Below are 22,327 nucleotides of genomic sequence, written 5' to 3' on the forward strand. Positions count from 1 at the left end.
TTTTTCTTCATTAATTTATTGCCGTATTAAGGATAAGTTGATTACTGAATAAACATCTAAATCTTAACGCTCTTTGGTATTAACCCATTTTTTTTTCTGCTTTTGCGACTGTATTTGATTATGGCTGTATAACAGATGGATTGGAGACACATGGAGGCAACGGGCTGTTAATTTTTCTAGGCTTCTGCTCCACTTCTTGTGTTTTTACAGTTAGTCCAGAACAAAATCTCCTCGACTTTCTCTTCATCTCTTCACAGTAAGGTGAAGACGGAGTTCTTCCACAAAGATTTTTATACCAGAAATAAATTAATGGGCTTTTTAGCCACTAATATTATAATCTCCAGTGTGCTATAGGATTTACCATAAGTCTTTAGAGGGATCTGCCAAGTATTGTCCAATATGCTGTAGCTCAGCGCAGAGGAACTTACATGTGTACTTTTGGACGAACTAGTCATTACCAGTAACTGCACAACAGTAAAATCAGCAGTGTGGAGAGGACCACAGCAGCACAGCAGCCACACCATTATGTGGCTGGAATCCCATTCATGTAAGTGCAGTTGGAAAGACACTTCATTCATTTGGAAACGTCTTTCTCATCTGCCAAACTCACATAAAGCCCCATGGTGGCCTCTGCGAAACAGCCTTGGGTGACTCTTTCTATCCGAGCTCACGACGTTTAAAATAGCAACTCGTGTTTTTTGATTAAGTGCACAAATTACACGATGTGATGCGGTTGACAGTATTTGGTAAAAAGCATGTTGCTCAAACATCCTGTTCTCTTGAGGGAGCTGGAGTAGAACAGCCAAAGTTCCACTTCATTACTTGTCTGCTCTCCATCATGAGTGCTTCAGACTTCTCTTGATTTATATTTATAGACCGCGGATGCCGGGGATTCCTGCCGTAACATCTATTTGTTTTGTATCCGTGTGAGGAAGACAGTGTTCGACTGGGATTTATAAAGCACTCTCTGTTCGCCGCCGGCTACAGCATTAAACATTAACCGCATATTAAAGCACATAGCTTTATAAGAATTTATCAAGCGTGTTCTCCTCTCTTCATGTCTTGAAATAGTGTTTGAGGTGCTACCATATATAGAGCTGTATAGTATTGTCTTTTCTCACACCCCTACATGGAGAGAACTTCAGGACGCCTTTTCACTCCCTCTCTTCCTCTCTAACAAACAGGCACACAGTGGGATTCAGAGAGAAGACTCAGTGTCTCTGAGACATGCTCATTCAACAGTTTAGCGGCTTTTTTTCTGTCATTAACTTCCAGCAGAGAGCCAGCAGATGCCAGTAGTCTCTGAAGAGTGCTTACGCTCTCTTTATTGGCGTCTGCCCTGAAGAGCAATGAGAATTTTATTGAAAGTAAATGAGTCAGGACAAACTCATGCAGCAGGTGTGTCTATGAGTCGGTGCTGGACCCTGGGTGAGTCAGTGGAGGCTGAGTACCCTGCCCTTTGTTAGTAACACTCCGCATGTGGCTGCACTATAGGCTTCCAGGACGTTGGTATGCATACATTAGGCTCAGCTATGCATTCTACACTTCCCGCTACTGATCTGCTTGATAATGACACAAGCAAAGCACAGCTCCAGAGAAAAATCTGTCGGTCACTGCCACTGCCGCTGTCACTTCCTCATTCTTTCCCCCTGCCCTTCCCTCCCACTCTTTTCCCCTATTTTATTATGAGGGTTAACACAATGGCACATTCTTTATGTCTCATTGGCTCCTTTTTTTAAAACTAAGAGGAAGTCTTTTTAGAGTTACCTAACCTGAATGCATTCTTCAGCAGAGGGGAGAGGGAATGTTTTGTTTGGTGTTTATCTATCTGAATCAGGGCTGGTTCATATAAATAACTACTCTCAAGTGTGTGTGACTGAAAAGTGGGAGGTCTTTCGCATGCATTTACAATTCATTGATTCACAGAAATGCTTTGTAGATGGCAGTGGGGGAGCGTTTAACCATTTTCTGACATTCAATTTTATATTAGTCACTAAGTAGAGTTGACAGTTAAAATCACTTTCCTCCCATCACGCTTCACACCTTCATCATTATATCTTTCTGTCTCTCAACGCATTCAAACATCTCACCTCAGCTCCCACGTTACGCACATGTGTGAGCTTCCCGTGTCCCTATATTAAGTGTCTGAGGCCTCAGGCAACTTGAGTTCTACTTTTTGACGCTGCTGAGAGATTACATAAAGATATGATCCTGACAAAAGCACCGTAGTATAATGAAGTACATGGAGTTCTTTTTTGTTCGTGCATGATTACAGGTTACAGGTTGTGGGTGTGCTGAGTGATTGATGAGGTGTGCACAGCCTTACGTAACCGCTGGTCGGTACCCACACCTGGTAGAGAGTCATCCCCTCGTCATGTTTTTTTTTCTTTTAACGTTACTTCCTGTGTGTTAAATGCAAGCCTCAGCATGGAAGAAAGGGTTAGAGAACCTGATGAACCTCAACTCTACCTTACCCTACTCTCAGGAAGACCAGACTGTGGCAGAGCTTTAAACTTTTAAATCTTAGCTATGGGGTTTTAAATGATTCTACCTCCGCAAATGGGGTAGCTTTTTACATTTCCCATATTGTAAGCTTTTCCTCACTTTTTATTTGCTTTGTAAAAAATATAAAACCCTTACCCTTACCCTTACAGCTTTACTTAAAGGTACATCACGTAAGCAGAGTTTAAAACCCAGACATAGTAGTTTTACACAGCATGTGTTCAACATACAAAGGCTTAGAACGTGTGATCAGACAAAAAGTTTTACAGACTGGGAGTCTAGGTCAGGACAAGAGGTGGGGCCAAATACATTAAGCTCCCAAAGCAAAACCTGCTTTAGAGCAAACAACCTGTGTACCACCACCTTTCAACACTACAATAACAGATGAAGTACACAGCAAAGAAAACCCTGGAGTGGCTTCAAGTCTCTGAATGTCCTTAAAGGGATAGTTTGGATCGTTTGAAGTGGGCTAGTATCCATACTCTGTGTTTTACATACTGTAGATGGCTGCCGGCATAACCTCAGTTTGGAGAAGCAGACAGGAGTACCACCACAGATGCTCAGCAATGTCCTGCTGTGGATGGGGGCAGCAGCAAAACTTACTTACGTACTTTAGTCACTTAAATGAAATCAATAACAGTTTAAGTGTATGCTATATTTAGAATATTTTTATGCTTTTTCTTGCAGCTTCTTGTTCCCCATCTACGCTCTTGTCAAAGCCACCAGACTCCACTGAGAAAAACAGTAATTTTTGCTCGCTGAACATGGTAGCTGCTGCCTTAGTCAGTTAGTTTGTGTTATATTGTGACTTTTTTGCACTGAACTAACTCTTTGAAACACCAGTTACACAATAACACAAACAAACTAACTGATGGAGGCAGTGGTAGAGTAGCAGCTCCTGTGTTCAGGTATGTTACATTACTGTTTTTCTCAATGGAGTCTGGCCTGAAGGAGTGCGATATAGCAGCTTCAGTTTGCCTTCTGATATTGCTGTCTGACAGTAAAGTAAAGCAGTGAAAATATTCTAAATATGGCGTACACTTAAACTGATTTTGATTTTTTTTTAAATGGGACTTTTTTCAGATGGTAAAAATGTTTTTTTTTGCTGGCCCCCATCCACAGCAGTACATTGATTAGCGTCAATGTCAGTGCTCTTGCCTGCTTAGCCAAACTTGGAGCCTGCCAACCGACATCTACTGTATGTAACACACTGACTATAGATAAGTATGTCATACAACCCCACTTCAAAAGATGGAAACTATCCCTTTAAAACACCCAGTGAAAGCAGTGAATGCAGCACTCATTAAAAATCTTAGGGGAGAACGGAAGATTTACGAACACTGATATTTACTCTGGGAGAGGCACAACCAGCACCACCAAATGCTGTAATCACTGTCAGTGGTTCATATTCAAAGTACTGAACTTTGCATTTAAATATGTGTGTAAATAAAAAAGTTTGGTTTTTAATTTTTTTGAACTAATTTATGTACAAATTACTCTCATAATGATGCATACTAATTTATGTACAAATTACTCTCATAATGATGCATATTATACTTGTAAGAGATATGTATAGCAGTGTGAGTGAACATTACGACTTGTTTTTGTGGATGTAGAATCCTGTCCCAGGGATGTTTTGATGTTTTGAAGAGAATAAGATGCCTATCTTATCAGACAAGAATTGCATAAGACAGGAAACGGAAAGGAGAGCACGATGCTCTGTGATTACAAGAAATAAATCCTCAAAGAATCCACACCCAAGATTTTGAATTAAATGTCTGCTTGTTATTCATTTTATTAAACTGCACATGCAATCCATAAAGTTCCATGTGTTAACACAGCGCAGTCTTCAATAAAGCACAAGAGGCGGAGTGTGAATACTCTTCTGTTTGGTGCAAATATGTCCATGATGAGCTTCTTTTTCTACATTTTATTTGTGTCATTGCAGCTCACTGATGGAGGCAAGGCAGCCAAAGCCAAGATGAGTGTTGGAGACATCATTCTGTCCATTGACGGCATCTCCACAGATGGCATGAATCACCTCGAGGCCCAGAACAAGATAAAGGCCTGCGCAGGCAATCTCAGCCTCACTATGAAAAGGTAACAGTCGCACACATGCAAGCCTTACACATGAGCACGCACTTTCTACACCATAATCTATGGATTTCCTCGCTCAGCAATGGAATGCATGCTTTGTTGATTTTGCCTACCGCTGTGTATTTAAGTCTGTTTGAAGAACATGTGCCGAGCCAAGAGTTTCCATGCTTTATGTATGTGAAGCTACTTTTCACAGGATAGTGAACAGGCAAACAAAAAGATCTTAAATTGGCAATAGGAAGCTTTATTGCCATATTTGTGCTTCTTCATTATTTGAAACAGATGAACTCCTGTTGTGCTAATTTAAAACAGTTCAGTGTTTCCGCCACAGCAGATGCTGTGTCACTGAGGTCCCGCAGGAAGTTTGGGAACGTTAAAAAGACTAAATTAAGCTTGATGTTTCTTGCACGATTTATTTATCGGTTCATCTGCATTATAGTTAGTGTACATTGCCTAGAAAGCACTATTTTAGGTTTATAGTGATTCCCTTTTGCTCTCAACAGTTAATTGTACAGTTTGCAGTGTAGCATTGCAGTTTAGACTATTAAACAAATTCAATGCAAATAGACTTGAGGGTTACAGTAAGTTCCTGTTTAACTGTGGGCCCAAGTCCTTGGATCTCCAATAAGGACATATGTAGATTTACAAGTGCATAGTTTTGGATACCTCATCAGAAAGTGACAGCATATTAATTTTACACAGCGAACACACGCAAAAAAACATGATTAACCATCTGAATTATGTGTTATTACAGAGAGCTTCCTATGACCTACCATAGAACAAGTCCACCAGAGCATATCTTTACAGTTTTACATGCTGTAGTGCCATTTTGGAGTATTTTAATATGCTATACATCAATACAACCCTTATATCCCAAATTTTAATAATATGTATGGACTTATGGCCATACTAATGAAATAAATTGCTAAAAAGTGCAATTTTTTTTTTTTCCCCCACATATATTTTTCTGGAAAAAAATAAAAAAAATCAGTTTATGCTCTCAACGTGATGATGCTTATTCCAACATAGAAAGTGCTGCGAATACCCGCGGTCTGGATTATAATGTTTTTGTTTTGTGCGCTTTTTACTGGATATCTACAACCCCTTTGGTGCAAGAAAACAGCGCTCTGGGACAGGATGAATGCGTGATATGTTAGTGGAACTCCTCTGGTTTTATATGCAAAAAGAATTATTGCTCAATCTTATTTGGTTGCAATTCTACCGGCATTTAAAAATAGATTTACAAATGGGATTGCGGGCGCTGTCGTCGGTGTTAAAGGGCAGGCATGGGAAGATATGAAGATGTCATGTCACGATTATCTTGGCCAAAATGATTGCGATTCATGATTATTATTCTGATAATCAGCAAAATATGCAACTCTCAAAATGATACTGAAACGTACTGGAATCACTTCATTTTAAATTTTAAATAAGTACAGGTAGGGCACATTTTTTAGTAAAAACATGAGCTGGGCTTTTCAACTATTTGAAGTGGCATCATATCTTTTGATAAGAAATATGCTGATGCTAGGTTAAGATCTTTAGCATTGTTTGAGGGCGGTGCGTATGCAGTCTGTTTGCAGTCTTTTATTGTTGGTTGCCCAGCAGTCTGTTTGGGTAATCACAATTATCCTGATAACGGAAATTCACCACAATCAAGATATAGTGATTGTTCTTTTTCTTGATCCACAATAAAATCATATATCGTCCCATCCCTCATTGATCGTTCACACATGTTCTTCCTGGCTGTGTAGAGTATGGCAAAGATTCTGCTCCTCTGCTTCTCCTATTAGACAAAAGGAAGACCTTGGTATTCTGGGGCCCTTGGGTATATTAAAGCTGCAGTGCTGTGGAGCACTTTAAATGAAAGCTCCCTTAATATAGCTCTCCGTAAAGCTGTAATATATGCTTCAAAGAAAAGAAAACAGGAATTTCACTGAGGTTGCCATTATATTTGTCCACCAAGGACAGGTTTCAGTCCAAAATATTTTATAGTCCATCTGCTAGAAGGCCAGAGTTTTACTCACAGGGACACTTTGAGTTGGTTTTGTAACGCAAAGTAACAGCTCAAACTTCTCAGTACATTTCACACGCAGCACTGACTGAAGTCCAGTTCACTCAGCTTAGAGGATGTTACATGGAGTGGCTGTTCATCTTATTTCATATTGAAGAAGGCAAATCAAAAAGAGTCATCCCCCTTTGTGGAATTTTAGCTAAATTCTTTAGCCAAATACATTTCGTGCAGCCGAGCATAAAGGCGAATAACTTCAATGTCAGGCACAAACAAATGGAGGCGAAGCACGCACACTCTCCAAGCTGTAAAACATGTTGACAGAAAAACTCAAAGCCTGGTTTGCATGTCCTGTCGTTCCATCACCACATCAAAGGAGAAAGGAGCCTCTGTGCTTTAATCGTGGGAAAATTGTCCTAAAATAGCTTTGTCCCACAGCTGCATGTAATCTGCTGTGGGTATTGGACGCACAATGAAACATCAAACATTCTGGTCTCACAGTACTTGTAAACTGTAACTAAAATCAACCACTAAACAACAAAGGTTTCCTCTTTACAAATAATACATGATTGTAGTTTGTTTCATTCCTGGCGGCATATTTTACAGGATGGTTTGTGTGCTGTTGATGTTGCACATTCTTATTCAGTGATACAGAAAGAAGGAATTCAAAACAACTACTTTGTATATAGTTGACATAGCTCCATTTTTTTTAATTAAAATTGATTTAAAAAAAATGGTACTTTTTACGTGGTACTTGAGAATTTAATATGTTATTGGTGCAAAGAAGGTTGAAGAAAGTGAGGTTTGACACTCAAACTGATCATTATGCTATTGTCTCCTCAAGTACGTAAAGCTCAATATAAAATATATGTATTATTTTAAAGGGAAGCTCCTTTACTATTTTTTAAGGTTTTATGTTAGTCTTTAGTTTTCTGGTAGCGTTCCTTATGTATTCAAATGTGAAAATTCTAATTTTGGTCAAAGTATGTATGTTTTAGCGTCAAGCTGCTATTTTCCCAAGCCCTAAAAAGCTATTCCCATGTGACCTGACATAGGTTTCTGCATGATGTTGTTGCAAAATATAAATCCATGTACTGCTGTGAAGGCCATGTTAGTTCGGTTCTGAATGTCAAACAATAACACAAACAAAATAAACGATTGAGTCGGTGTCAGACCAGTAACCCTTTGTATTCTGAGAGGTAAATGCTGTTTCTATCAATGGAGTCTGGTGGCTTTGAAGAGGGCGACATAACGGCTTCAGGTCTCTGTCGGAAAAGGCTGTCTGATGGCAAGATAAAGCAGTAAAATAATCTAAGTATACCTCTATTGATTTTTTTTCAGAACTTTTTTAGGAGGCTAAAATACATTTTGCTGCTCCCCTGTCCACAGCCACCAGACTCCTTTGACAGAAACAGTAATTTTACCTTGCAGGACACAAAGAGAGTCTGTGATGCAAGGGATCAGCACGCCCAGAGCCCCTCCCCTGCCTGCTGCCCGGCACACAATGGACCTGACCCTGGTTCCTGTCCCTGCGGGTGGTGAGCCCACAGGATGGTGGCTCCATGTTACTTGTTTGGGCTGAGCCCAAGACCTGGCCAACAGACACTCACTGGCGAGCTCCCCCAGGTCCTCCTCAAGGCCTTCAATGTCCGAATTTACAGAGTCATCAGAGTTTTCTTCAATTGTTCTTCGTGTGGCCCCTCCCCTGGGACCATTGCCTTTGGAGACCCTACCAGGGACCATTAGCCCAGGACAACACAGCTCCCAGGATCATAGGGACATGCAAATTCCTGCACCACGTTAAGGTGGTGATTCTCAGTGCCTCCTATTAGAGGTGTTCTGGGCACGTCTAACTGGTAGGAGGCCCTAGGGTAGACCCCGAACATGCTGGAGGGATTACATATCTCGTCTGGCCTGGGAAAGCCTTGGGGACCCTCAGGAGGAGCTGGAAAGTGTCGCTGAGGAGAGGGACGTCCGGGGTGCCTTGCTTGGCTTGCTGCCCCTGCGACCCGGCCTTGGATAAGCGGATGAAAATGGATGGATGGATGAAAGACACAAAGAGTCACTGGTTACTGTTGCCTCTGATCAGTTAGATACTTTGTGTTATTGTTTGCCTTTTAGAATCAAACTAACATGGAGTCCACAGCATTAATGTTACATTGCCTAGCATCTGTGCCTCAGTGCTCCTGCCTGCTTCTCCAAATCGGGAGTGTTTCTACTGAGTAATAAGTAATACACTACCTAATGCATTTGCCCCTGTTACCGTTTTAGCTCGTTTCGCGGCTGCCGGCTGCATCCGCCTCCCTCAATACTGAACCAATTTTAAAACGAGTTGTACCTATGAATCATACGCACACATACACATGGGGAAATAGGGCCCAGGTTGAAAAATACCGAAGTTATCCTTATTGTGTTTATACAGTACAAATGCAGTGTTATATTGAACCTCAATGAGTCTTTACCTGCTTAAATAAAGGTTTAATAACAATAAAATAGTAGCATCTTCCACGGCATCAGTGCTGTAACCTACGTCAGAGCATGTTTATGAAGGCTGAGTGGGAGTTTCCAGTTGAAAAACATGGAAAAAATCACATAAAGTCCCGCCTCTTATGAGCGCTTTTTAAGTAGAACAATTCTCTTTGACATGCTCCATTTTCTCCTTTCATTTTCTCAGATCCTATTCATAGTTTTGATGATCACTGATAAGGCTGCTGTTATCATAACATTCCAAGACATGATTGATCTGACGACAGTTTAGTACCATTATGCCACTTTGTCATAGCTCACATTCTTTGGGCAGTTGCCTAAAAGGAAAAACATGTGTATCGAAACTAACATAATGAAGGTGTTTGTGAAAAACAAACCAAACACTACAGCCTGACATTTTGGCCTGTTTATTAAAAACATATTTAAAACAGAACATGTAAGTGAGATCTGTCCACAATAATGAGCTCAGCTGCACTGATTTTACTATCAAGGGCTAGATAATGAAGTGTCTATGCTTTAATCAAACTGGAATTAAATAACATTTAATGCAAAAATTGGAGTCTGAAAGAGAAAACACAAACATTTGTGCATATACAAGTGCACATATGTGGTTATAGAATGACTGTCACAATGATATCCTATGAATGTCATTAGGTTTAGGTAAGTAAAGTTACGTGGGTTAGGTTTAGTAAAAGCAACATGGTGACGACATACTTTGAAATGATTCAGAGTTCACTTGGATTCAAACGGTTCTGACAACAGGTCTCCTGGGGAAAGTCCTGTGCTTTGTGACCTATCCAGCACCCCAACCTGCCTCCTTAGGCGGATTACTTTCTTCTTTACTTCTATCAGCGCGTTTATCATGTGATCGCAATCTTCCAAAAAATGTGCATTAAACACGAATTACTGGCCCATGATTACATAGGTTATATAAATTTTGGTGCTTTACTTTTTGTAGGAAAATGTCCAAACAGTGCATGAGATCAGCCCGCTCACAGTCACATCATATTTCCAATAGCTACAAATGTTGTAATTTTACAAAATAGCATCTAATTAACATCACTTAAGTATTGCATGCAGTCTTTCCATCTATCATTAAGCCAAAAAGGCACTCATGGTCACCGACGCCAATATGTGTAAGTTATTTCCTTGTTGCTAGGTAAGGGGAAACATGTTTACAGAGAGGAAATGGACTCGGGCTTTCAAAGTACTCTCTACATCCTGTCGTCAACTGTCAAGAAGACTCTCAATGCGCAAAGAGCTGTTATGTGTTTTGTGACAGAGGGAGAAACCAGATTTTTCTCTCCAAGATTGTGGTCTCAGGAAAACATGTCAAAACAGTGTCTGACAGCGCTCAATAAGTTTGGCTTGCACAGTAGTTTTCATGACCAGAACACACTGGTTGCCCAAAAGTTGAGTTGGGAGTGAGTTGCTATGCAGAAAGACTACCTCACACTGTTAATGTGGGTTGTAAATAGTCCTCTCTGAGTTTATATGCTTGTGATAATGATTTAATCAAATCATGTTTTTGGATCTTCCATCTTTGATACTTGCGGTTGATATGACCGGTGAATTTGATGGGTACTTTTTGTTCTACTATCATGGAAATGTTGTTGCGGAGCAGCTGACAGTCAGTTACACCATGCAGGCGGCTGTGGGAAGTAGCCTTAGGAAAGTATGATAATTGATGTTTATTTATTGTCATTGAAATATGCAGCACGGCACAAAGAAACTCCACTCTCCAGAGGTTGTGGCTGGCTGCACCTGGTTCCAAAACCTCAAAGATAATACATATCAGCACCGCTAGCTCCGCGTTCCAACCATCTTCTGATGTTATACACAAGAATCTGTGTCAGCTCCCACAGCATTTTGCGCATTTTCCACTGCGTGTGCTTCAAAGGCATGCTGTTCCAGGGGAAATAGCACGGCATGAAGCTTTTGGAAAGCGTTATTGGTTGTATCAATCTATGAGATGAAATGCTGCCTGACGGAGTGGATTACTAGCTAGATGAGCTGTGGTAATTACAGTACATACATCAACATGTTGCACTTTGACCTTTCAAAATATGCTCTTACTTTAGCTCCTTTAGCTTTTCTTTTTTTGATTACATAACCTCCTTTCTTCTAACTTTAGATTTGTTTTAACCTTGTTGTAAGCACACCTGTTGGACTGCCCCACACACAGACAGTGCTGTAGCTACAGTACATGATGCCTTTTTTGGGGGGCCCACAGGCCACTTACTGTTGTCAGCTCGGCGGCTGTAGGTTAAATCTACAGATATCTCGTACATGACCCAACAAGCCTTATGGAATGGTTATAACAGGGTTAAGCAGAGGACAATCCATTACAGCCCAGAGCCCCCGCTGACTCCTGGCTGCCTCAGCCAGATGTGGTAAGGTGGTCGGAAGAGAAGCAAGAAAGGATGGGGGCTTGTTATTGCATTGCTTGGACCTGTATTAAAAAGATATATTAACTGGAGTTGCAGTTTATTCTGTTGTGGTTTGCTGCATCCAGAGATGTGACCTCAAGGAGAACTCCTCACTTGATTTATTTATCAGTCTCGTCTTTTGCTTGCCAAGATGAGCACACGTGACCGGAGAGTTATCAGTCGCACAGTGAAGCGTTGTAGAGGGGCATGACAAGGCACATGGTCCTGAATGCTATGAATGTCCTCGGTCACTACGATGCATGTGACTAGTGATATGGACAAGTGCACAGGGCTCCCTACTTGACACGTGTGCAGACACATCCGACACGGCCAAGTATCCAGGCAACAGTCAGGCTGCCCAGTTACATGTTAATGAGCTTTAACTCTGAAAATAGCAGTCACGTTTCTGTCATTGTTAGCCCTGTCGCAGTTTTAAACCTCTGCCCCTTCCTTTTTAAACCATCTGCTCTTACTCTCTCTAATGAAACGTCCTCATGAGCTCGACTTAACAGCACAAAATCCTCCAAGATGCTCATTCTTGGTGAAATATGAGGGAGCAGTGAGCAGACGGGGACCATGGAGAGATGAGAGAGGCCATGTGCCAGACACAAGCTGTGAGTTTTGCCACTGAGCGGATAGGCCGGCTGCACAGGAAAAACAGAAATATACAGAAAGAAAAGTTATTTTCCACACCCGTTAATTCCACATCCCTCTGTCAGAGTTTTTGTTTTGCTTTCCTATGTTTTTTTTTTTACCTCCTTGTTTTCCTTCTTCTCCACGCTCTAGCTCAAATTTTCATGCGGCGGTAAATCTGCGAAAACAGATAGTGTTTGCCAGGTCTCCCACAGAGTTTTAACATTTATCACGCAAGTTAAATATAAGAGGGCAGGCCTCGTTCGACAAGGTCTCGGAATAATGTAACCTGCGCATGACATTAATAGCGTGTGAATTCAACTTGTCTCCATCCTCCCACATATCATGTAATATCTGTACCCAGCTCTGACTCCCAGTTTTAATATGACGAGCCTGAACCAAAGTGTCTCGATATTAAAGCGAGAGATGGTGACAGATGCTTGGAGCCAGAGGATCATGAAAGATGTTATTATGGAACTTTTCCAAAAGAAACTGTGTGTGAAAAAGTGAAAACAGCGTGGGGAAAATTAAAGGCTACTCTTATTTGAGCCGTTTTCCCTCCATGTTAAAAACTGGATATGGGAGTGTGTTAGAGCGTAAGATGTGTGTGTATGTGTGTGTGTGTGTGTGTGTGCGGTGAGAAAACGATGCCTATTAGCCTCTCCATCATTCAGTCAAATGCCATATGCCAGACTGTTTCTCTTGGCCCTTAAAGAGACACGGGCAGGGTGGAAATGTGTCAGTCTGCTTTGCCCTCAGGCTTATTCCTCCGGTTAACCTCCTCATTCTCTCTTTCTGGAGCTGTGTGTGCATGTGTGTGTACGTGTGTGTGTGTGTGTGTGTGTGTGTGTGTGTGTGTGTTTGACAGAGCAGTTGCACAGACAAGTCTACGTTGATGAAAACCACACTCAACAGCTGTTTTTTTCTTCTTCCAAGTACACTTTTGCTTTCAAGATAATGTTTATTTATATCTCACACTCATTTATTCATGTTTTTAAAGGTATGTAGTCTTTAGATTTGGTCCATAAATAAATCTCGTTGATATCAGCATCTGTAATCTAATAAAACAAGGCATCCTGATTAGATTAGGAGGAACTAACTGAAGTGTGTTCTGTCTTGAGCAAAACCAGGGCTGTGTCGTCAACAGGGGCAGGATTTCTGTGTATTATAAAAACTTACAGTAGCACAAACTGTGGTGCTTTGACTTACAAACAAAGCAGCCTATAATAGATCAGGTAAATTGTAGATATTATCATTACCAAGATTAGAAATGCCTCTAATTTAGATCTGTTGTATTTAAAGGTCCAGTGTGCAGGTTTTAGGAAGATATATTGGCAGAAATGTTTTTGTAGCCTTAAAATGAGCCATTTATATCTACATATGAAGCAGGTCCTCTTCCATGGAGTCTGCCATGTTGTTTCTACAGTAGCCCAGAGCGGACAAATCTTGATAGAACCATTTGCATTTTTTTGTTACAGTAGTTCTCCCACATGCTTGGCACATGAGAAGTTTTAGTTATGCAACCTCACAGCTAGATCCCACTAAATCATACACACTGGACTTTTGAGGATAACTTAAGTCCAATGAACATTACGTGCAGGCCCCAACCCAGAGAATATAAAGATATACTTTCATTAATCACCAAAGGGAAATAGAATTTTTTCAATCTGTTGCTCTCACTTACTTACTTAGGGTGCTTTCACACCTGCCCTGTTTGGTTCAGTTCAATCAAACCCAACTTCATTTGCCCCCTACGTGCAGTTCGTTTGGGCAGGTGTGAACACAGCAGTCGGTTACTAACGAACTCTGGTGCGATGGCAAGAATGTGTTCCGACCTCGATCTGAACCAGCTGCAGTCATATGACACATTGTTTGGGTTAAACATGAGCATGTTACAGTCCTGGAGGATTATTAATGTGCGCCTCCTCCTGTACTGCCTTAATATGCACATTCAGCACATCCAATGCATCAAACATTGTTTTCTAGTTGGAGCAGCACCTCATTTTCAAACTGTATGGTTTGACGAAAATGAACGATGACCAGCGCTAAAATCAAAATGCGTAGTTGTCCCTCCATACATTGTGACATTAGAAAGTTTCGCATTTATCTTGCAAGTGTACTCTTCTTCAACGTTTTGTTTACTTCCTGGATTAGTCCCGTTGGTGTCATGACACTAACCAGATACACTCATAGAGATATACATTCGGACACCATAAAGTAAATACATGCTCGTGCGCCTTCACACTCACCCAGTGTTTGCAGAACAAAAGCAGGTCCAGCTAGGCAGGGAGCGGGATGACACAGAGAGGGGCTGAGCTGAACAGATGTTCGCAGGACCACCCTAGCAAGTGTTTGTTCAGTTTGCTCTGGGAAAAGAATGATAGCGAGTGAATCCGCCCAGCTGCCCCTCTCCGGGCCACTGATGGCAGATACACACTGCCTCATTGTAGACTGGGTCCACATATGTAATGGAATGTGCTGTTTGATCTTTAGACCTTTTACTGCTTTCCTTGGCATAGCCTGCTGCCTCTCCATAAGCAGGTCCAATAATACAAGTACACTGGAAAATAAGCATACTGTATATTAGCTGCTAAGTGGAAACATTAAACGCAAGTATGGGCACAGATGACATCAACATCTGCTCGCAGGGCGGGGTTCTTTAAAACCTGATGCCAAGCTCAGTTGTTGCGTCTCAGCTCAGACAGAAAGGAAATGCTTGAGAGTTTGTTGACTGGTTTCCTAATATGGCAGAGAAAGGAAGGACGCCAGCGGACATACCATGGCTGCTGGTCCGGAACCTGCCTTGCTGACTCACTGTCTGTTTTTTGTATTTTGTTTTTTTAACGAGGAGTAAGTGACACATTGTCTGCACGTCCAGACCAAATATAGGGCACATTGGGCCTCATGCAGCAACATCCTCTTAAAATTGCTCTTATATTTTCTCTTAATTTTCTGTTGAGAGCAAAAATAAGAGAACTTAACTCCAGATGCACCAAACATTCTTCACCATTCAAATCTGCTCTTACCCTGGTGGATCATAATTGACCTATTAGCAAAAGTAATACCCCTTTTACTCCCCTTTGTGATAGATAGGGCAGATGTTGTGTTGTGTGCAAAACTCTGGCAAATGCCCACTTAACACTTAAACAAAGTAAATGTGATATTCCAGAGTCTCAGTACTGGCCTTACAAGAAATCAGAAACCCAGCAATGACCAGACATTTGTGATGCTGTAAATGCTGTGTCAGCATAGAGACACACAGTAACTGAAATTAAAAGAAAATGGTTTGACATGAAAATGGAAGCAAAACAATAACAATACCCAAGCCAAGCACTCTACAATGACAACTGGAGGAGGACAGGAGGAGGTGGAGCTCTCACAAGTAGACATAGAATAATCCAATTATGATTCTATTTGTGCATTTTTTATTTAATTTTCCTCAAAGATAAATTATTTTTGGGATCTTGAAAACAATGTTTTCTTTTCTTAGTCTTGGCAAGAGTGCTCTTGAGCGCTTGGAAAATTTTCTCACACCCAAAAAATCAGTGGGCACTAACAATAGAAGGACAGATCATAGATGCATGAGACCCATTGTTATGAGACTAACAAGTGCCTTATGTGACATGAAGGAGAGGTATAAGGTGCACTTATGCTTAAGGCATCAGTACACAATGCATCCTAATGCATGTGTGTTTTTCAAATTTTGCAATAAAAGAATGACACAAAAGGAGGGGATGAAAGGTTTGTTGGCTATATCCTGGTTTCTATCCAGGGTATCCCAAGAAAACAGACAAACAGACCACCTCCCTCCTCCCATAGGTGATAAAACTGTGGCAGCTGCTTCAATCATAACTATAAATCAGATGTGCACCAAATCTCAAGGCTAGTCTGCACATGGACACCCTGAAGTACAGCGTGTTGACACATACCGGTAGTTTTGAATGTTTTAGCCCTTAAATTATATAGAATTATTGTTAACCATCTTCCAAAGCAAACAGTTTGTAACATAATCTACTTTCTAGGCTGACATTTGTTTTCTTTTGTGTTAGTGTGCAATAAAAGTCCATTTCTGGAGCTTGACTGTTGCTTGTGATCGGCGATCCATCACTGAAAACTTCTAGGTGTCTTTATTTATATATATTTTTTTTTAAAACAAAGTTATGTAATTGTAACACTGATGTAGTTTCACTTTGAGATTTTTTCTTTTGGGGGTATTTTTAGGATGCTATGACATCCAAGAAACCAATTTATCTGACAAAAAAACAGAAGAAACATTAAATCAACTTTGTGGAAAAGAAATCTTTTGAAATAATTATAATAATTTAAAAAAATAGGTCAATGATTTGCCAAAAAAAAAATGTTACTTTGCAGGTGACTTGTCAAAAAATATTGCCCTGAATTCAGCAGAGGACACTGAATAATGTGACCCTTTCTCAGTCCATCCTATAAACTAAGGTTGGATTGTCACAGCAGTTGAAACGTTCAGTCCTTTAATGTGCAGAAATTAAACTTGATTGCAAAATTATGAATGGCTGCTATAAAGTTAATGCATGTGCAGTGATTTTATGATTTTCTTTCTGTCTCCACAGACCCAGTGCCCCTAAAGATGGAGTACCTAAGGTATGAAGCACAATTTCACATGAAAACTGCATATTAATCAAAGCTTACCTGGATTTTGTTGTTGTTTATAAATGCTATACCAGTTTATAGGAGGTGAGCATGCTTATTGTGCCCTTCTGAGATTATGTCAGAACACAGATTGGCTTGGCATGCGTAGCTGACCCAAGAGGCCACGTTTTGTAGCACTTGTTTGGCACAGGCAGTGTGAAAACACCTCAGATTTTGATGTGGTTGTTGTGCAGTGCTTTTTGGATTGCTGCATGAGTTTGTTGTGGATTTGTTGTATGTGCATGCTGTGTGTCTCCACTTTTATCCAGGATGAACCTCAAGAAATCATTAAGCCTGTCCCAATCACTCACCCCGCCCCAAGCACGGCATACACCAAGCCATCAAGTCAGCCCAGCGCTGCATACAACAAGACAGCCAGGCCGTTTGGGGGGGACAGCAGTGTGGTCACAGCTTCCTCCCCAGCTGCCCCCTCCATTCCTTCACAGTCATCCGCTTTCAAGCCAGCTGCCCCTTCTCAACCGCCACAGCCTCCATTTCTGCTGAAGTCAAGTGTCCCTGCCTCGGACTCAGCTCCAGCCAATTCAGTTCCCAGGCCCAGCCCTGGTCGCTCCGCCTTCACCTCCCCGTCTGCCTCTTCCTCCTCATCTAACTCCTCCTCTCCAGCCAAAGTGACAGCCCCCTCCTCCAATCCTAATGTCCCACAGCCCTCCGTCTATAACACACCTATCAACCTCTACTCCAATACCAATGCCTGTGAGGTGGCCATGGGACAGAGGCGAGGTCTTTTGGAGAGCCAAGGGCTGTCAGAGCACTTAAATGGGTAGGTACTATTTACCAGACACAGTTAACATATGTTTTCTTCATGTTGGTGTAAGCACAAAATATCATAGAGTGATTTAGTAATACTGTGTCCTTTAGCCAGCAGGTCTATAAGGAGTTGTGGTTCACAGGGGCCACAGATTAGTGGACATTTTTGCTTTATGGTCTCCCTAGAGAATACGTTAAAGAAAATAATATATTCCATGCTGCTTTTCCTACACCTCACAACCTCTGGATCCCGACCCCCTCTAGGGTCGGCAAAGCTTCACAGGCCTTCTTGATTTTTAAGCAAGCAGCAACCTCTGCGACTGAAAAACGAAGCAAATGCAGAAGCGCCAAAAACTGCAGCTCCTCTAATGGCCACTTGGGGCTGGGTCCAGAAGCGACTCAATCCCCATAGACTCCCATGTTAAAATGTTAAACTTAACAGTAGAAATAAACATGTTTAGAGCATGGTACAAAAAATGGTTTTGGTTTCTATAGCTAATTTCAACATTTATGTCAACTGAATGGGGGTGAATTTATATACAAGACACCCGTTAAAATGTTATTAAGGCTTAAAGTCATGCATATTTAAGGGCGGGGCCACTTGAGTGACAGGCTTTCTGCAAGGCCTCGCCACAGTCTCTGAGTCAGATACACTTCTCGGTCCCCCGCAGTTCCAACCTCTCATCCCTCTCATGCAAATACGCTCACAAAATGTCGAACCTGTGGCTTAAAATTGGGAATCCACAAACCAATGGGTGACGTCATGGTAGCTATGTTCATTATTTTATCCAGTCTAAGAGTGTAAGGCCTGTAAAAATATGAATTAATCCTGTTTCTCAGCATTTAATTCTTTTTGTGAAGAAAGCTAAATTAAATTGCTATTTTTTAAAGTACATCTTATTATTCGAGAGGTAAACTCACACAGGATGAGGGCAGACAGAGAATAGTATAAAAAGTTCCTAAAAATATCAGGAAAATTATTCTCTGATGCAATATTATTCACAGGAAATAATCTGTACTGTTATTGTTATGTACTGAATATAATATTATATATATATATATATATAATACATAAAATATTGTCATGTTGTCAGAGTTGTCAAGTTTACTTAGTGATAGAAAAAGGGTCCCTTCAGACAGAAGGTTGGGATCCAGTGCCCTATTCCACCCCAAAATATGTGTCTCATTTGAAAAGCAAACACTGAAACAGCCTGTCGCCTATGTTTTCACACAGCTGCATACAAGGAAAATCCGAGGCATGCCGCACATCTTGTTTAAATCTTCCACAGGGCAACTGGAGAAGGAACAGAGTCTAGACGACATGCTAACTGATGCTACCGCCTGACTATCTGTGTATAATTGACGGTGTGGTTCACAGCACTGCCAAACACACGGTCTGCCCGACAGGCACTGCTGGTGCAACACTTGTTTCTAATTAGCCATAATCCTGGCAGCTCGGCGCTTCTTGGGAACAGGAGCACAGCTAACTTTGGCTGGACCGGGCTTCATCAGCAGGATTTGGCTCACTGGTTGGGTTACAGTAAACTGAGCCAGGTTTAAGTGATTTGCCACTCGTTCTTTACGCTGTGTCACCTGAAAAAATAGGTCACAGAGATCTGTTTTTATTGGCTTTAAAGCTGTGAGAACTGTCTGTTCAGGAATCTGTAGAATCTGTTTTATTTATTCTGGGTTTGATCTGATAACCTGTGGAAAATGTCAGAAAATGAGGAACAGAGAACAACGCTATTTATTGTAATACACCGTGATGATAATGAAACCTTCATAAGTATCAAGTATGAGTTTGAGTGTCATTATGAGGCACAACATTGTGTAATCTTTAATCTCTCTGTTGTCTGAGACCTCAGACTTTCAGCCTAAGAGGTAGAGTGTATCTGTTGCAGCATGTGTGTGATCGTGTCGTGACTTGCATGCTTTGATTGTGGTTTACTTCATGCACGTTCTCTCAGAAGGGCCTTTTACTTTAAGGAACAGTGTGAAGGATTTAGTGGCATCTAGTGGTGAGGACTGCAGATTGCAACCAACTGAAACCAGCTGTGCCAAGCGTGAACTCCCAGTTAAGATTCCCTCAGTGTTCACTGTTCAGGAGGTTTAACTGGGAGCCAGATCATCCACAGAGGTCTCTTCCTTTCCAGAACAAACGGACCAGGTGATTTAAACTTGTTACACTACTGAATAAAACAGTTTCATGTTACAAATCAGTGTTTCTCCGAGTCTCTTTGGCTCATCGCAAATGGGCCACTAGCCCAGCACCTGCTGTGTGTGCTCACCTTATTCCTGATCTAGACATTTGGGAGGTTTTTAGCGGGAGCCAAATTATCTGCAGAGGTCCCCTCCTTTCCAAAACAGATGGACCAGGTGATTTAAAGCAGTAAAAGCACTGAATGACTACGTGTTTCTGCAACGCTGTGGGGCTTATCACAGATGGGCCACTCGCCCAGCACCTACTAATGTGCGGTCACCTTTTTCCCTCTGATAATTTAAGATCCAGACGTTCAGGAGGTTTTTACTGGGAACCAAATTATTAGCAGAGGTCTGCTCCTCTCCAAAACAAATGGACACAATGATTTAAACCAGTAAAATCACCAAATAAAGCAGTTTGTTATTCAAAAAAGTAGTGTTTTTCTGACGTTGCTTGTCGTGGAGGGGCTGCTGACAAAGGTGGCCGATGCAAAAAGTCAAATGCGAATGGTCCTATCTAGAGCCATTGTTTTAGTTTGTCCGTTCTGGGCTACCATTGACACAGGGTTGTGCAACATGGTGGACTCAGAGTTCAAAGATCCGCTCCTTATATAAACGGTTCATTCTAAGGTAACAAAAACACAACGATTCCTAAATCCTACACACTGGACTTTTAAAGGGCATGTGTTTCGGACTATGGTCTACTTTTCAAACTGCTCTCTTCATGCTTCTTCTATGCTTCAGCCCTTTTCCATTTCCCCCTTCTTTGCCCACAGGAGGAAGAGTCAGAGTCAGACACCAAGTTAGTGCTGTGAATGATAATACATCTGCTGCAGTAGCTTTCTAACCACGTGGAATGTGATTACAGCCTTCACATCTCTCTGGTTTATGATTACCAAAGGCATGCTTGCACCTCTTTGGAGCTAACCCTCACAAACCTCACATTCGTGCTCATCCACTTACAGTACATGCTCATTTCAAGGTCCAAACAAACTGCCAAAAACCCTGTAAGTAATCCATCTCTGGGATGCCACGGGACGCCCAGTGGGGGTCAGCTCATACTGTTCATTCATTTTCTCACTGGCATCAGACTGTGACAGCTAATACTGCATTTACACCCAGTGCAGCACGGCCTGTCAGCACACCCAGCTCCGCATCTGTTTAGCTCCATCTGCTGCTTGTGTCAGTGCGTTTACCCAAGGCCATACAAATCACTGCAGAGCATATTCTGCCTCGGCTAAGAATAGACCGGCGTGTGCTGTCTTTGATCATTCTTCACCTTGACTCACCTGACACATACACACACACACTCGCACTCACGGAATAAAAATTGCACGTACTTGAACTTTGGACATTGACTTGACTCACAGTTTGGAGCAACTCTTGAACTAAACTGTGCATGTAAACACTTAACATAAATATTTTAGCACTCTGAAGTACCCAGGAATTATTTTAGGAAAAAAGCTGATCCTTTAATTTCACAGCACTTTGTCCCCACCTTGTGGTGAGATGTGGTCACTGTCACTCTCATCTCAAACACTCACTGCTGTTAATATGCAGACGGTGTGTTTAATTTCACATTTTATTGTCGTAAATCTAACGCTTCATCAATCAAGATTGGTTTTCAAGTAGATTACTTGTAGTTTTATTATCTGACTGACCTCTCCTCTACTTTCTGATAGTGAGCCCCAGAGAAGTCTTAAGTAAAGTGACTTTTGACTAATTGTTTCTGCCTCTTTGCATTTTTCTCTCGTTACCTTCTTACTGCTCGCCTGCAGAACTCCACCTCCAGCTAGACCTAGGAGGTAATTGTACAATCTAACAGCTACTTAGGTCAAACTGTGACACGTGTGTTTACAAGCTGCACCCTTGACTGAATGTGGAGCACTCACTGAATAGTACAGTATGTATGTGTCCTGTGTGTGTTGATTGTTTGTGTGTATGTATAAACTGGAACATTGTGCTAACAGTTATTTTAAGCAGTGATGATCCCAGTGACACATGTTTAAGATACGTTAGCTTCCATGTCTGTAACATCATCATTGCTTGATCCATCTGCCTGTACAGGAAACCTAATGTGGAGGCCGAGGATCACGCGTCCCCACTGAGTGAAGCCAGCAAGAAGCGTCTGATTGAGGACACGGAGGACTGGCACCCGCGGAGTAGCACCTCCCAGTCTCGCACTTTCCATATCCTGGCCCAGCTCACCGGTACTGAAAATGGTGTGTACCAACCTTAGTGTGCTAGACAAGCTGTTAGTATTGTGTGGTATTGCTGTCAGTTCAATTTAGATCCATTACAATGTGCTCAAAAATTGCACACTGACCCATAAAACCACTTTACGTCAGAGGTTGCCAATTTTAGGGTAATCCTTTGGAACATATTTTCCTTAGAAGCCTTCATTAAACTGCTTTATCATCATATTTCTTTTATCAAAACCTCACTGCCTCTTCAGATTACAGCGATATTATAGAGTCTTCAGTCGTTACTTCAATAGAGCTTTCATCACCGTCTGATCTCAATGTATTTTTTA

The 22,327-nt window shown here is 41.5% G+C and overlaps 1 protein-coding gene across 2 annotated transcripts in view; it reads left to right on the forward strand.

Annotated features, from left to right (window-relative positions):
* pdlim5b (PDZ and LIM domain 5b) overlaps positions 1-22,327 on the forward strand; it is a 48,675-nt gene that overhangs the window by 14,936 nt on the left and 11,412 nt on the right. The window contains exons 3-6 of one of the 2 annotated variants that reach the window (XM_050053190.1): positions 4,451-4,602; positions 16,749-16,779; positions 17,097-17,608; positions 21,862-22,016. In XM_050053190.1, the coding sequence (XP_049909147.1) occupies positions 4,451-4,602; positions 16,749-16,779; positions 17,097-17,608; positions 21,862-22,016 (850 nt within the window). Of the gene's footprint in view, positions 1-4,450; positions 4,603-16,748; positions 16,780-17,096; positions 17,609-20,570; positions 20,597-21,861; positions 22,017-22,327 lie in introns of both variants that reach the window. The other variant, XM_050053191.1, reaches the window with a different exon arrangement.

The sequence above is a fragment of the Epinephelus moara genome, chromosome 9 (assembly GCF_006386435.1).
Source record: "Epinephelus moara isolate mb chromosome 9, YSFRI_EMoa_1.0, whole genome shotgun sequence".
Taxonomy (NCBI): domain Eukaryota; kingdom Metazoa; phylum Chordata; class Actinopteri; order Perciformes; family Serranidae; genus Epinephelus; species Epinephelus moara.